Here is a 14,008-nt window from a genome sequence, read left to right as displayed (position 1 = left end):
CAAAAAACGAGTGTTAATTGGCTCGTCACTATCGTAACTCCCTTGGTAGAAACAGATGGTCTACCGATAATAATCTTTATGGTGATGACGAAAATTCTAATCGAAGAAAAGAACTGTGGAGTCTGGACATAACACTATAGTTACATATAATTACTATTTATACATAAAATTACATAATTATATATAATTATATGTGAAACATTTTTTCTCGAGGTGTTATTAATTTTTTTCAGCAATAGAGAATATAATTATGCACGTCTATATTTGAGAAAGCGTATATTCTACGCTTGTATCATTTACCTTAACAGATGATATTAACTTTATAGCTTCCTCACGAAGTTTAGTAAAATAAGAAGCAAATCTATAGCTATCTTCTTCCTTATATATAATACCCCAATATATGCATACCGCTAGTTTAAATCTCCTAGAGAATATTTCGGAAGTGTATAATGCAAGAATTCGTTGATACAATACATAAGAAGGTTTGTTATTGTTATCTAATGCAACAGCCATGGCAAGAAGCAATGCAAGTGGGGTTTTATACTCTGACTCAATTATGGGAATAATTAAAGCTAATCACGATGAACAAAAGATATTAGTGAGATTCCATTTAAGTAATATTTTAGTGACAGGAGAAGTAATGCTATAAAATTAAGATAACAGCAGATATATAGATATACTTGAATAAGAGATTGCTATTTTCCTTTCAGTAATTATTAGTGGATCAAAAGGATTCGTATCAGATATACGATATTTATTCCTCATAATTGCGATTAAATCCTTCACTGCAGGCGTGATCATCTTTAGTCATTCTCAGTATGCAAAAAACATACATATTATTAAAAAAAATATATTCCTCTTCTTTGTCGCCAGAATTGTATTTGTAAACAAGCTTTCTTAGGTAAGTAGGATTTTTTAAAATAGCTGTCGTGCATTTTGCATGAATCTTCATCATGCTTTCAATAAACATTTTTGGTTATAATAACGTTAAGGGAACAACTTCAGTCAGGGAGAATTCCTTTAATAACTGTACCTCAAGCAAAATAAGTAGTTGTTCAGAATACTCTTTCAACATCGTTGCTAATATGCGTAATGGATTTCCACTGTTTTCATTGATTTCTTGACGATTCGATTTATCCGAATCCATTTTTAGTAGATTAAACTGACATATACATCTATATTTAATATAAATCTCATAAATAATTGTCAGCTTTTAACTTTGTGATGCTGGTCAACCTTCTAAGCCTAGATAATTTGATCCCTCGTCTTTTTTGTATATATTCGCCGAATACGTTTCCATCCATATGAATCTAACTTCTATATCTCAAAATATATAAAGTACAAATGAGTTTTATAACAATTATTAATCGGACAGCGGCAATGCTAAAGATAAAGATAGAGGTAGAAAGTAAAAGTAAATAATTAAATAGTAAAATAGTTAAATAAGAGCGCGTATATGAAAAGTATGGAAGGATGAATGAGGTAAGAATTTAAAGTCTCCTTCTTGGCTATGTAAATGCTGGTATAATAAATTCTATTCTATAACGATTATTAACGATTATTTCTAATTCACAATCTTATATGAGCGAAATTGCTCTAGCCAATTTCAGTGTTAAAAACATAATTCAGAAGAAGGACAGTATTTTCCAGGAAACATTTAACTTTTAAATGACATATGCGTGTATAACATTGTTTTAAATACATACCTGAGATTAATGCAGCTCAGAAGTTTGAAGAATATCGTTAATTTTAAACGATATACGCCTATCTTAATATTGTCATTATTCATAACGCGAGTAGCAGTCAGAAAAATGTATCCTCTAAAGATTCGAAGACCAACGAAAGAAGGCATGAAAAGTTATAAATGTACATACATAATCAGACCCAGAACACTATATATATTTTTCTACAGTGCACGTTTGGTAATATAGATAGAAATAAATAGAGAAATAATTCCTTGTGACATTGTCATCTTTGTTTTACTGTTATTTTCTGTGTTTCAATTATGTGATATATACAATAAAAATTTTATGTTAAATTTAACATATTTCACATGTCCCAAACGGTCCACCCAAATTTTTGTGTTAATTTAACATAAGATGAATATATTAGACAGTATCACAAATATTATGTAAAAAAATTAACACAATGAGCGTAACATGCCTCTGTGATATTTAACATATGCAATATATAGATTTAACAGATATGCCTCTTATGCCTAATTGCTTCTGTGATATTTAACATATGAGATATATAAAACAGATAATTACTGTTATTTTTATGTTATTTGTTTATATTTATCTATAAAGTGTGTTATTTTAACTATGAGAAATGTAAAATTTTGATTTAACACAAAATATTCAAATAACACAATCACATTATGTTAAATTATTAACACCCGAATATGTTAAAAATTCAACAAAAAAATTTTAACAAGGATTCATTTTAACACAAAATATCTTTTACCGTGTATGCATTATATGTACAAATATACAATATGCATTTAAATGTACAAGTTTTCAAAAAATTTATTGTTAAACATTTAATGTTAAAATCGATATACTAACTTTCATTTAAATTGACTTAAGGGTTATTAAATGATTTAGTGTGATTATTCATCGGAATCATAAAAAATGTTTCATTTTAGTATTTTTAATTACGTTTTTATTGTATATAGTTATATCACATAATATCCATATAATGCTCAAATAATTTATATTTTGATTTATATGTATAAATATATATCGATAAAAATTATTTTTCATTTTTGAATTACATATATGAATGCAAATACATTAAATATGGTAAATGTAAGATGTCAGCTGTGATATATAAAGTTACATATAAGAACATATTTACAAAAATAATATTATAGAAATCAATTGAAAATACTAGTCTAATCTAGCACATAATTGACGATAATCAATTACATTTTGATAACTTTTCAGATTAAGAAAGATCTAGCATACCAACATTACCCCCTCTTTTTTTATGAAAATTGTCATGTAACCGGCCTAATGTTTTTCCTGTCAAAGATCCAATTATTTTGCCGGAGATCGATAACTTATAGTTATCGAAATTGCCGAAATTGTCGAAATTAAAACTATCTTGTAATACGTCCTCTAAAAAAAAAATCATCGGATTTGGAGATCAATTATTAAAATTATTAGCCATTATTAAAATTTAAAAAAGGTATCAGATTTGACTCTTCTACCTGCTGCTGGAAATATTTTTCCAAATACCGAAGAAAAATCGAGGCGTGCACTTAAAAAAAGGTCAACAAAATTTTGTGCAGTTACTTAGAGAATTTTTTCCCGGAGAGCACGGTTGCCAGGTCTCCAGATTTCAATTGGAGATTCCAGTTTTCGGGACCAATCTCCAGTTCTCCAGCAGACGGGAAAAATCTCCAGTTTTTCGCTCGCGTGGGGTATTTATTAATTGGATATTTAAATTACGTGGAAATTAATAAGAAAGTCTGTGATTATGTTTGCAGTTTACGTTATTTTACGAATAATAAAAAAATTTGTGTGTCATTCTGTTCGCACTGTATGTAATTATTGTAATAATTGTAATTATTGTAATAATAATAAAAAGATCTCTGTGATTGTGTTGACACTTTATGTCGGTCAAATATTAATGACAAAAAGAAAGTCTGTAACAATGGTCGCAAAACACGAATTAAACCCTGCGCCTTTTTTTCTCTTTTTTTTTAATGAAACAATCGGCAGGCCTCCAGTCGAAATATGAAATTTTCAGCGCATGAACCTTCTGATCCCAGCCTACAGTGCTCGGGACCTAACAATCGTGCCGGAGAGCCGAAGATTTCATCGAAAAACCGGATTTTCTGGCTGAAAACTGGAAGATGGCAACCGTGATTGCGAATTAATAGGCCTGTTCTTTTTGGCTGAACTTTTGCACCTTTTCATCTTTCTTTTTCTCCTTCTTTCCTCCTGAAGAGAAAAGGAAGAAAGATAAACTGTTCAGCTAAAGTTCAGCTAAAAAGAACAGGCCCATTGACCCACTTTAATACCGAGCATTCTTGTTACGCGTATTAACTAGTAACTTTCTATTACATTATTTTAATTTCAGCAATGTATTTAAAGAATGATGTACTAAATTGGTAGAATATGCATCAAAATGATTAATTAAATACACATATCATGTATATGTTTACACGGTTCGCCGAAATTAAGATAATTCAATAGAAAGTTATTAGTTAGTATTCGTATATCAAGTGCACGATATAAACTAGGCAAATTCCCGCGCAACATGACCCAACATATCTTCAATAACGTGTTTGTATAATATATAATATATTTAAATATATATAATTATATTGAATTAGGGCTACTGTCAGGACCAATTTCACCAACCACGGTTAGATTAACCGACGGTTAAAGTTAGCAGGGTGACCAACAGACACATATTTTCTCGTAACCTCTTGGCTCTAACCTGAAATTTGTGGGAAGCAATAAACAGTGTATTATACATGTGAAAAAAAGTTTAAAAGGTAATATAAATATATATAATTCATCCTTTTTTACAAGTGTTGAACGATCAGTTTCTTTGTTTTCAATGACATCACGTTGTAAAAATATTAAATCTAATAAAGATTCTTTATCTGCGTTAGAAAAATTCTTTTGCCTTTGCATGTTTTAATCTGTAAAAAAAAATAAAATTTATAATGTCATTTTATATTATATAAAGAAACATATTATATATATTTATATTACCTTTTAAACTTTTTTTCACATGTATAATACACTGTTTATTGCTTCCCACAAATTTCAGGTTAGAGCCAAGAGGTTACGAGAAAATATGTGTCTGTTGGTCACCCTGCTAACTTTAACCGTCGGTTAATCTAACCGTGGTTGGTGAAATTGGCCCTCACCAAGCTCAGTTGATTTAACTAGGCCAGTTAATCCATCGGAATTAACCAATCGCATTTGTCATTTTGTTTGAAGAATTGACAGATTGATCAATTCCGATCGATTAATTGGCTCAGTTAAGTTAACTGAGCTTGGTGACAGTGGCCCTTAAATATGTTAATTATAAAATCATATAATTAAACATCTAAAGATATATTTCTATTATAATTTTGACTACAAAATAAATTTAACCTTTTCTAAAATATGTTTTGTGAACATATTTTAACACATATATGTAATTGATCTTTATATTGTGTGTTGAAATATTTTTTCTTATATAAAATAAAATCCTAATAGGACGTCTGCAATAAGATATCAGATATATCTCTCTCTTAGGAGGGATATAAAAACAGAATAACTTAAAAAGAATATTTTTATGGCAAGATGTAAATATCACTAGATTATTGTTTACATTATAGAGACAAAATCGCCGTTAGAATATTGTACATCTGTAACGACAAGCGAATTTAAAATGACATTTTCTATGAAGATAAAAATGATGAGCATGTTCTGATGTAAAGGATCAGTTCACAAATGAAAGAAGAGTAATGCTAAGGCACTATAAATGGGAGTATTCCTATCCGCCATTTTCATGCCAAATAAGTGCCACTACAGCGAGTGTGACTACAGCGAGTGTTACAATGCTGATCGAAAGTCGCTGCATTTAATCCAAAAAATATGTATTTTTCCATTTAAAAAAAAAAGACATTCACACAAATACGAAAATAATTAATTTCTGTGTCAGAATAGAAATTTGTTCTTTTTATCGGCAAATATTTATGTCTCAGAAAGATAACAATCAAGACGTTATTTTCTTGTTGCAGAAATAAATTGTATAAGGGCATAAGTATTTGCATTTAAAAAATACCTGGCTGTGACGCAGTTAATTGCAGTAATCGGGTTGACAAGGGCTATAGGTTCTTCTCGTTCCCGAAGGGTAAACGTGGGACAAAATGGGTTGACAATATGCGACGAGATAAGTGGACACCAACCACCTTTTCGCGATTGTGTGAGGTAAGTATCAAAATAAATATGATAAAAAAAAATATAATTTTTTTTTATCATATCACACAATGGCCTAATACTCAACGCTAATAATATTTTTTGTTTGTTTCAAGGTACATTTTGAAGATTCCCAATTCGAAGCCCACCGCATTGATGGCTGGAGAAAACTTAAACCGAATGCAGTCCCAACGCTTTTCGATGTGCCCAACCCCCCGCCACGAATCAACCCACCTAGACGAAAATCACTGTACAAGGTTACTTTCGACAAAAATTAACCACATTTTTTTAACCTATCACTGTCAAGATTAATATTTTTCGCTCCTTTCAGAATCGTGATGAAAATGCAACGCCTGCTCAAGTAGTAATAGTCGGTTTTGACCGATCGGTGCTTTAAGAATTGGTAAATTTTTCAAACCGCAATACTATATATATTAATGGAAGAAGATTGAATTGCACGATCCAGAATCTTAATCGTCTGAGTTTTTCAATTGCAGAATTCAGTTAACCAAAAGAAAGCTACTAAGGAGTGTGGCGAGACTCCTCACTTTAATAACGTATGCAACTTTAAACAAACAAATTAAAAATATCAAAAAAGAAAAGATGTGATTTCACTTTTTTGTATTTCTCTGGTTAGCAACGTATTTACGTCGTATCTTTTGTAGTTGTATCTTAAGAGGACGACCTTCTGCGTAAAAATTTCATCACAGTGATGTCTTCATCCATTGAAAAAGTATCAAATCAGGATGCGCACAATTACGCTGCACACAGTTCCCCCATTTTCCTCTACATTTAAAAAAAAAAAAATCAGACTCGCAATTAATCTAAAAATGGTTAAAATACAATTATTATATATAATCCTAAAAGACATTTTTTTTAAATCAATAAATAAAAGAAGAGCAACGAGATTATACTGTAAGATATTTAATAATCGTACATATACAAACGTTTCGACATCGATCGGGTCATTTTCAATGTAAAACAACAAAACATTATTATATAAATTATCGGAAATTTTTGGTCACATTATAATGTCCAGTGTGTGGTCCATATTTAAAATATCTTAAAGGTGATCTCACTTTTCACAATTCTTAAATTGTCTTAATGATGTAAGTTAACGTCGCTGTACATCGTCGAAGATATATCCAACAGTATTATGGCTTACTTTTTATCATACATAACTTTGTTGATTGCGTTTTCTTCTCGGCGTCTAACTTACATCATTAAGATAATTTAAGAATTGTGAAAAGTGAGATGAGATCACCTTTAAGATATTTTAAATATGGACCGCATATTGGACATTATAATGTGACCAAAAATTTCCGATAATTTATGTAATAATGTTTTGTTGTTTTACATTGAAAATGACCCGATCGGTGTCGAAACGTTTGTATATGTACGATTATTAAATATCTTACAGTATAATTGGCTCGTTGCCCTTCTTTTATTTATTGATTTATTCTAATTGAGCCATATTAACAATTATTTTCATTTTATTTTATGAGCATCACAATTTATTAAAATATATATAATTCAGTAAATTTCACACACACACACATACACACACACACACACGCACGCGCACGCACACACACACACACACCATTCTGCTCTATTAGAATTTGGTTCAAATGACTAAAGAGTGCACATCTTTCTTTCTTTCTTCTGATTTCCCCTTGATTGGTTTTGCGAATATAGAGTCAAATATAGAGTTACAGTACCATGCAGAAAGTAATGAATAACCTTCTCGGGGAGCAGAGGTCTCAAATCGAATGTAAATGGAAAATTAAGATTTCGTTAGTTAGAAATCTCATAGACCTCTTCGTACAATTCGCAACGGCCTTAAGCCTTTTTAACTTCTCTTAATCAACAGATGGAGCCATTTGGAGCCATTTTCGGCTTCCTAAACGCGAAAAATCGCGTATATGGGCGCAAGTGGGATCGAACACGAATTTACAGATCACGAATCCATCGCACCGAGCAGCAAGCCACTCGACGACCCAAGAGTGCACATCTCGGAAACGCATCTTTTAAATAAGCTGTTGGCATTTGATTTGGATGTATTCTATTCCATCTTTCTTAAGGTCTGTTCTTTTTCCAAGAATTCTAAACTAGTTCTGAATTAGTGCAATAAACTAAAGTGAAACCTGTTTTAACTTGTGCTCCCTTACGAACAAGAAGACTAGAACCAGGAGAGTCAACTCGTGCCAATAGCGGTAGTGGGGGTGAGGCAAAAAGTGGCAACGGATAACTTCCCCCATTCTTGCGCTTCATTAGTCCTCTCTGTCGCTCTATATAGTCGTCGCTCTGTCGTTCTATAATCGTCACTTTGTCGCTCTTATATCGAACTTCCACACAATGCGCAGTGCCGCTGCACATCGTGTGAATAGCCGCGGACGTTTTTTGATTTATCCCCACCACGCGAGTTGACTCTCCTGGTCTCTAGTCTTCTTGCTTACGAAAAAAAACCCTCAATTTTGGGCATTAAACACTCAAAAAGAACGCTCAAATTTGGATGTTAAACACTTTAAAAAACATTCAAATTTAGGTGTGATTTCGGACCGTTAACTGAAGATTACACTCAATTGAAGGTTAACGCCCAAAGAAAACCATCAAAATAAATTTATTATATAAAATTAATTAAATTACTTTATTGCTAAAATAATATTATTGATTTGCAACATATTTCGGAATACACACGACAAAATTATAATTGAAAAAAAAACGCTTTCTCTCATTTAGGAAGTAATTTCCTTATCTTTCTAAGCGGTCACACCCCATCCAATCTCGTCCAACGATGCTTAACTTCTGTAGTCGTACGGGAACTGCTGCTTCGATGATCCAAGGACAAGAATGTTAGTTGATGTATAACTGTGACATATCTCTATAGGGCTGCATTCGGAAACATCATTTGGGTACCCCCGTGTATCATCTTATCCTTGTTTCACATTGGGTGAACAACAAGGATAAAACGATACTTGGGGGCATTCGGATGATGTTTCTGAACGCAGCTTAGATAAAGTTTGTCAAAGACTACGTTTACACGGCTTGATTTACGCCGAAGTTACAACGTCGATGTTATGAAACTGGCCAATCATAGCACTTAAAGAAACGAATTCCAATTTCCAAATTAAACTGTTAACAGAAGATTTTTCGAATCGAAAAGATTCACGTGTATATATTGTAGATAACAAAATCGATTGCGTGTCATTGGGATTTCACGATTTTATAATGGAATCTGAAATAGCGCGTATACATATATTTTTCTCCTATACATATTTTAATTATCATCGATTCTTTCTTTTTCTTTAGAGATAAAAAAATTAATTGTTGCATATTAACTTCAATGATTCTATATCTCTAATTACCCAGTAAGCAAATTGTCCACAGAATACCAGCAGATTGATAGCAAACTCGATTAGAAAAATTCAGTAGATTCAGTAGATACATGCCACTTTTATCCGATTAAGCTTAGTGTTTTACCGACAGAGTCTATCGACTTACAATAGCTGCGTTTAGTACAAATTCAAGGTTTGCAACTGTTGTAAGATTCTTTAATACAATTGGTAATACATTTAGATCCAGTAAAAAACGAAAAGCAAGAATCAATCATATTAAAGAATCTAACATAATTTCTCAGCAGATTTTTGTAAAATTCGAGCTGACGGCTTTAACAGGAAATTCCTTTACTGTTTCAACAATTTCATTAGTTTTTTAATTATAAAATCATAATTATATATACATAAATATATATACATGTATACTTTTTCCTTAATATAAGGTTGTATTGATATGTATATACACATATATATATTAACATATATATATATGTCTGATTAGGATCAACCTTATATTAATGAAAAAGTGTGATAAAGCGCAGCAACAAAATTATGTGATGTATACATATGTATTTATTATTGTTTCACAGTAATTTATATAATAACTTTTTATTGAAAAATTAGTTTTTGCGATATTTACTTAGAACAATTTCGATTTCTTTAATCAAACTTATTTTTTATTTGTTTATATTTTGCAGACAAAATGGTAATGTACCCACACAATACGTGTAACCGATAATAAATTAAAAACATTTACCAGACTAGATAAGACACGAGCTTTGGAAAAAATTATAATTTATGCAATACATGTAAATCTGATTGACATTAGATCTCGGAAAACAGTATCATTTAATGATACATCATTTAATAATCGGATCCTACCTTAGATTAAATTATACTTCAAAAAAAAAAAATTTCTATGTGATATTTAAATCTTATTTTTATTTATGTAAAATTCTTTTTGAAGGATTTTACATAGAATTTTTTGATACTAAATAGTTATTTAAATTGAAATTTTATAAAAACACTATTTAATAATTTGGCCAAATTATTAAAACATTTGGTAAAATTATTACTTTCTTCTTGTCCTTACAATTTGTTATAACATCTAACAAACTCTGGTTCCTTTTATAGTCTTTGTATCATATATTGAGAATGCACGCGTCGTACTTGTTTTCGATTGAAGATGATGTAATTTGTCTGTCGTAGTACTTAGAATTAATACGAAATACTTCTACAACAATTATTTGTTAATTATAATAACAATTATTTGTTAATTGTACTTATAAGATATGAAAATACGTATTATAAAATAACGGAGAGAAATATTCGTACATAATAATTTAACAAATGAGGTTTCATAACATAACAATTAAATCTTAGTTTACAACGGCTAATTATGATGTGACTCCGATATCGTTTATAGTTACAGTGCAGGACGAATTTTCGATTAATCTTAAATCCTTCCAAACATTAATTTTCCGGATTTCACCATGTAACCTTGTTATCATCAATCTCGTGGCTGGTATTCTTGCCCAATATTTTCCCAACGCTGGTATTATATCAGTAGAATCCGTTTGTCCTGGAGAATTCCATCGGGTGATTATGTTCACAGTAATTACAACTGCTTGATACTCCATTGTAAGGAATCGACATACTTCGGCCAAATCTTCGAGCTCATAAGTTGTCTCGTTATCACTTTGTTGCGCGTTTCGTGTTACCTTAAAGAAGAAATGACCGATTATTCAAAAAATACGAGCACATTCACATATAAATTAATTTCAATATCACAGAATTAATATAAATATTATATTAATATTAACATCGAATTCTCAAATTATTATTTATCTTAATACTATAAATAATATGAATTAATTTAATATTTGAATTATCAAATAGACAAGAAACATTATTATTCCTTAATTTGTGTGTGTGTGTGTGTGTGTTAATCGTTATTTTTGACATTGATATAACAATAATATAAGGTTTCATCAATAATATATTTGGAATGTTATACAGATCACCAATAAAAATTTATTTTCTAAGGCACCTTGAAGATAATTGCCGGTAAAGAATCGATGATCACGAGGAGCACCTTTCTTTCTTCAAAAGACGCTTCATTTTGCTTCTGTTTGCAAAGAGTTACCAATTGTCGCAAAGCTTTTATCAATTCGTGAGAGGAACGGGTTTGATAAATTTTTGTACTGCGCAATGCATCTTCTATAATCTGTGAGAAAGAAAATTGCTTTTCAGAACTCACAGTAAAATCAGTAGCATTTTAAAGATAATTAATTACATAAAAAGTTTATTTTACAAATCTGTTATTTATTCAGTTATTTATTTCTTTCTTTTTAAGGATTACTTTTCAATTATACTGCTATAATTGTGATAGATATACGAATACACGTTGATATTTTTATTGCTATTTGCAGTTAATGTTATTACCTTTTGCTCAAAATTTCTCGCTCTCATAATTCCCTCATATCGCAACCTGCAGAAATCTTTCTTTGTGTCAAAATACCATACAATGCCGTCCGACCGGCTGGCGACGTTAGCTGCTATTGTGAAACATAATTGAGTCTTCCCGGAGGCCGAAGGTCCACATAATTCGCATAACTGTCCGGGATACAGGCCACCTCTCAGCAATTCGTCCAAACTATTCGAGAATATGAGACATTATTAATTAAAAATCAAAAAGTACATTCTCTCTTCTTCCTCTATCTAAAAGCATTGTATGATTTATTTTTGTATTTTTAAATTTCTCATCACATATTTTTATTAATCACAATGAATTCAATTAAGGGATAACTTGTAAACGTACCACGTTACGCTGATCGGAATTACATTACGTTCTATCGCAAGGAGTTGTGTTGCATTCTTCTTTATGCCACCGAACTTCTTCAATATATATTGCTTCACTTGCAACACATCCTACAAATAATAATATTTGATTGAATTTATGAATATTGAGTAAGCAAAACAACTATCTTTCAATTTCTTATTTTTTATTTATTATATATATTTCATTCAGTTTTTCCAAATAAAAGTTAAATGAGTTAATATCTTGGCGGAAAAAAATTTTTACCAAAAAGTACAAAAAAAACTACATAGATTGAAATAAGATCTTAGAAATTCTTAATTTTTCATAGATATTCGTAGTGGGAAGTAGAGTGAGGTTTTTTGTCTTAGAAATTCTTAGTTTTTCGTAAATATTCGTAGTGGGACGTAGAGTGGCGTTGTTTGAGGGCGGAGGATTTAAAAATTTTTTGAAACAAACAATACCGCTCTACGTCCCACTACGAATATCTATGAAAAATTAAGAATTTCTAAGGCCGGAATCAGACTATGCATTGAAGATTGAGGTTGAAGATTGAAGATTAAAATTTGACCAATAAGGACAAAGAAATTTTAGCTCCTTTCGTTTCGATTGGTCAAATTTGAATTTTTCAATCTTCAATCTCAATCTTCAATGCATAGTCTGATTCCGGCCTAAGATCTTGTTTCAATCTATGTAGTTTTTTTGTACTTTTTGGTAAAAATTTTTTTCCGCCAAGATATTAACTCATTTAACTTTTATTTGGAAAAACTTTCTATCTATGAAAAATCTAATGCGTGATCTACAATGGGCAGTAACAGTAGAGGATTAAGGAATAGGCGTAGAAATCAACCAATCATAGTCGAATGTAAGAAGGTTAATCAACTATGATCGTCGATTTCTATACTTACTCCTTAATCCACTACTGCTATCACTCATTATTAATAGACCCCGCATAATAATTTCTAAAATCTTGCCTCAATCTATGTAGTTTTTCGTAAAAGATTTTCCGCCAGGATATCGATCGAAAGATACTAATTTTTAAATCAAATATCTTATCATTAGAATTATCATTGAATTAATTGAAGCCATTTCAAATGTATCACATATATTTTTAAAATTATTAATTCCCATTTTCACCAATGTAGTTTAATTTTATTCTCAGTTCAACTAACTTTTCAACTTTTTCTAGTTCCAAAATAAAAAAAAAGATGAAGAACAAGTTGAACCAAAATTAAAATTAATTTACATTGATAGAAACGGGCATAAAAAAGAAAACGTCCCAATTTCTTTTCATCTATTTCAATTCTTGATGTCTAAAAACGGCGCTTATTCTCCGGTAACATTTTCGAAAATATTTTTACTTTATCTTTTTTTTACGAAATACGCACCGTGTGCGAAAGACCGGTAATATTCGTTAATTTAATTGGATCCGTTGAGACAAAATCCACGATTGTGACCACATTTCTCCGCCGTAAATTCTCCGTTACAGTTTCCAATAAACTTGGATGAACATCTGCGTTCAGTTTTGCCATTTTTCACCTTTACCGAATATCTGCAAAAGAATCAAAAAATCAGCTCAAAAATTTTCCCTTCAGAAAGAATCTTATAGAAATGTAATACTTATAGTGACCAATTTATATATAATCATTCAACAAATCTTTTAATATTAATTAAAAATAAGTGATTAATTGGCCAGTATTAGCCCAGATCCTCATACGGGCAACTGCAGCACTTAAAATATTAAATAATATTATATTCTTATAAGGTCTTACCTACATTTATTATTTATTTAATTTGTTACAAAATTTCTTTTAACCCTTACAAAAATTGAATACTTAGCCCGGATCCTTATACGAGCAATAGCGCTTTGACACCGAGAGCTGATTGGTGAAAAGTCGGTTGTGGAGGTAAATTTTATCCCC

The 14,008-nt window shown here is 30.7% G+C and overlaps 2 protein-coding genes across 2 annotated transcripts; one reads left to right on the top strand and one right to left on the bottom strand.

The window, feature by feature from the left end:
- Window positions 1–5,877: 5,877 nt before the first annotated feature.
- LOC108729873 (THAP domain-containing protein 5-like) lies at window positions 5,878–6,327 on the top strand. Its single transcript, XM_018459215.1, has 3 exons — window positions 5,878–5,942; window positions 6,047–6,187; window positions 6,262–6,327. The coding sequence occupies exons 1-3, from the start codon at window positions 5,895–5,897 to the stop codon at window positions 6,325–6,327; spliced, it is 255 nt and encodes an 84-aa protein (XP_018314717.1). The 5' UTR covers window positions 5,878–5,894.
- A 4,337-nt stretch (window positions 6,328–10,664) lies between these two features.
- Rad51D (Rad51 recombinase D) lies at window positions 10,665–13,634 on the bottom strand. Its single transcript, XM_018459240.1, has 5 exons — window positions 13,475–13,634; window positions 12,090–12,199; window positions 11,714–11,924; window positions 11,319–11,495; window positions 10,665–10,989 (listed from the first exon to the last, which is right to left on the bottom strand). The coding sequence occupies exons 1-5, from the start codon at window positions 13,616–13,618 to the stop codon at window positions 10,666–10,668; spliced, it is 966 nt and encodes a 321-aa protein (XP_018314742.1). The 5' UTR covers window positions 13,619–13,634; the 3' UTR covers window position 10,665.
- Between the last annotated feature and the right edge of the window lie 374 nt (window positions 13,635–14,008).

This window comes from Mycetomoellerius zeteki, unplaced genomic scaffold (assembly GCF_001594055.1).
Source record: "Mycetomoellerius zeteki isolate Tzet28-1 unplaced genomic scaffold, Tzet1.0 scaffold81, whole genome shotgun sequence".
Classification (NCBI taxonomy): domain Eukaryota; kingdom Metazoa; phylum Arthropoda; class Insecta; order Hymenoptera; family Formicidae; genus Mycetomoellerius; species Mycetomoellerius zeteki.
The sequence above is the reverse complement of the archived record's forward strand: the minus strand, read 5'-3'. Positions and strand labels throughout refer to the sequence as shown.

Coding starts and splice junctions, on each gene's coding strand:
- LOC108729873 (XM_018459215.1), top strand. CDS start 5,895: ATGCGACGAGATAAGTGGACACCAACCACCTTTTCGCGATTGTGTGAG. Junction 5,943..6,046: donor CCTTTTCGCGATTGTGTGAG/GTAAGTATCAAA, acceptor GTTTGTTTCAAG/GTACATTTTGAAGATTCCCA. Junction 6,188..6,261: donor GACGAAAATCACTGTACAAG/GTTACTTTCGAC, acceptor CGCTCCTTTCAG/AATCGTGATGAAAATGCAAC.
- Rad51D (XM_018459240.1), bottom strand. CDS start 13,618: ATGGCAAAACTGAACGCAGATGTTCATCCAAGTTTATTGGAAACTGTA. Junction 12,200..13,474: donor TTACCGGTCTTTCGCACACG/GTGCGTATTTCG, acceptor TATTATTTGTAG/GATGTGTTGCAAGTGAAGCA. Junction 11,496..11,713: donor CGAGAAATTTTGAGCAAAAG/GTAATAACATTA, acceptor TCTTTCTCACAG/ATTATAGAAGATGCATTGCG.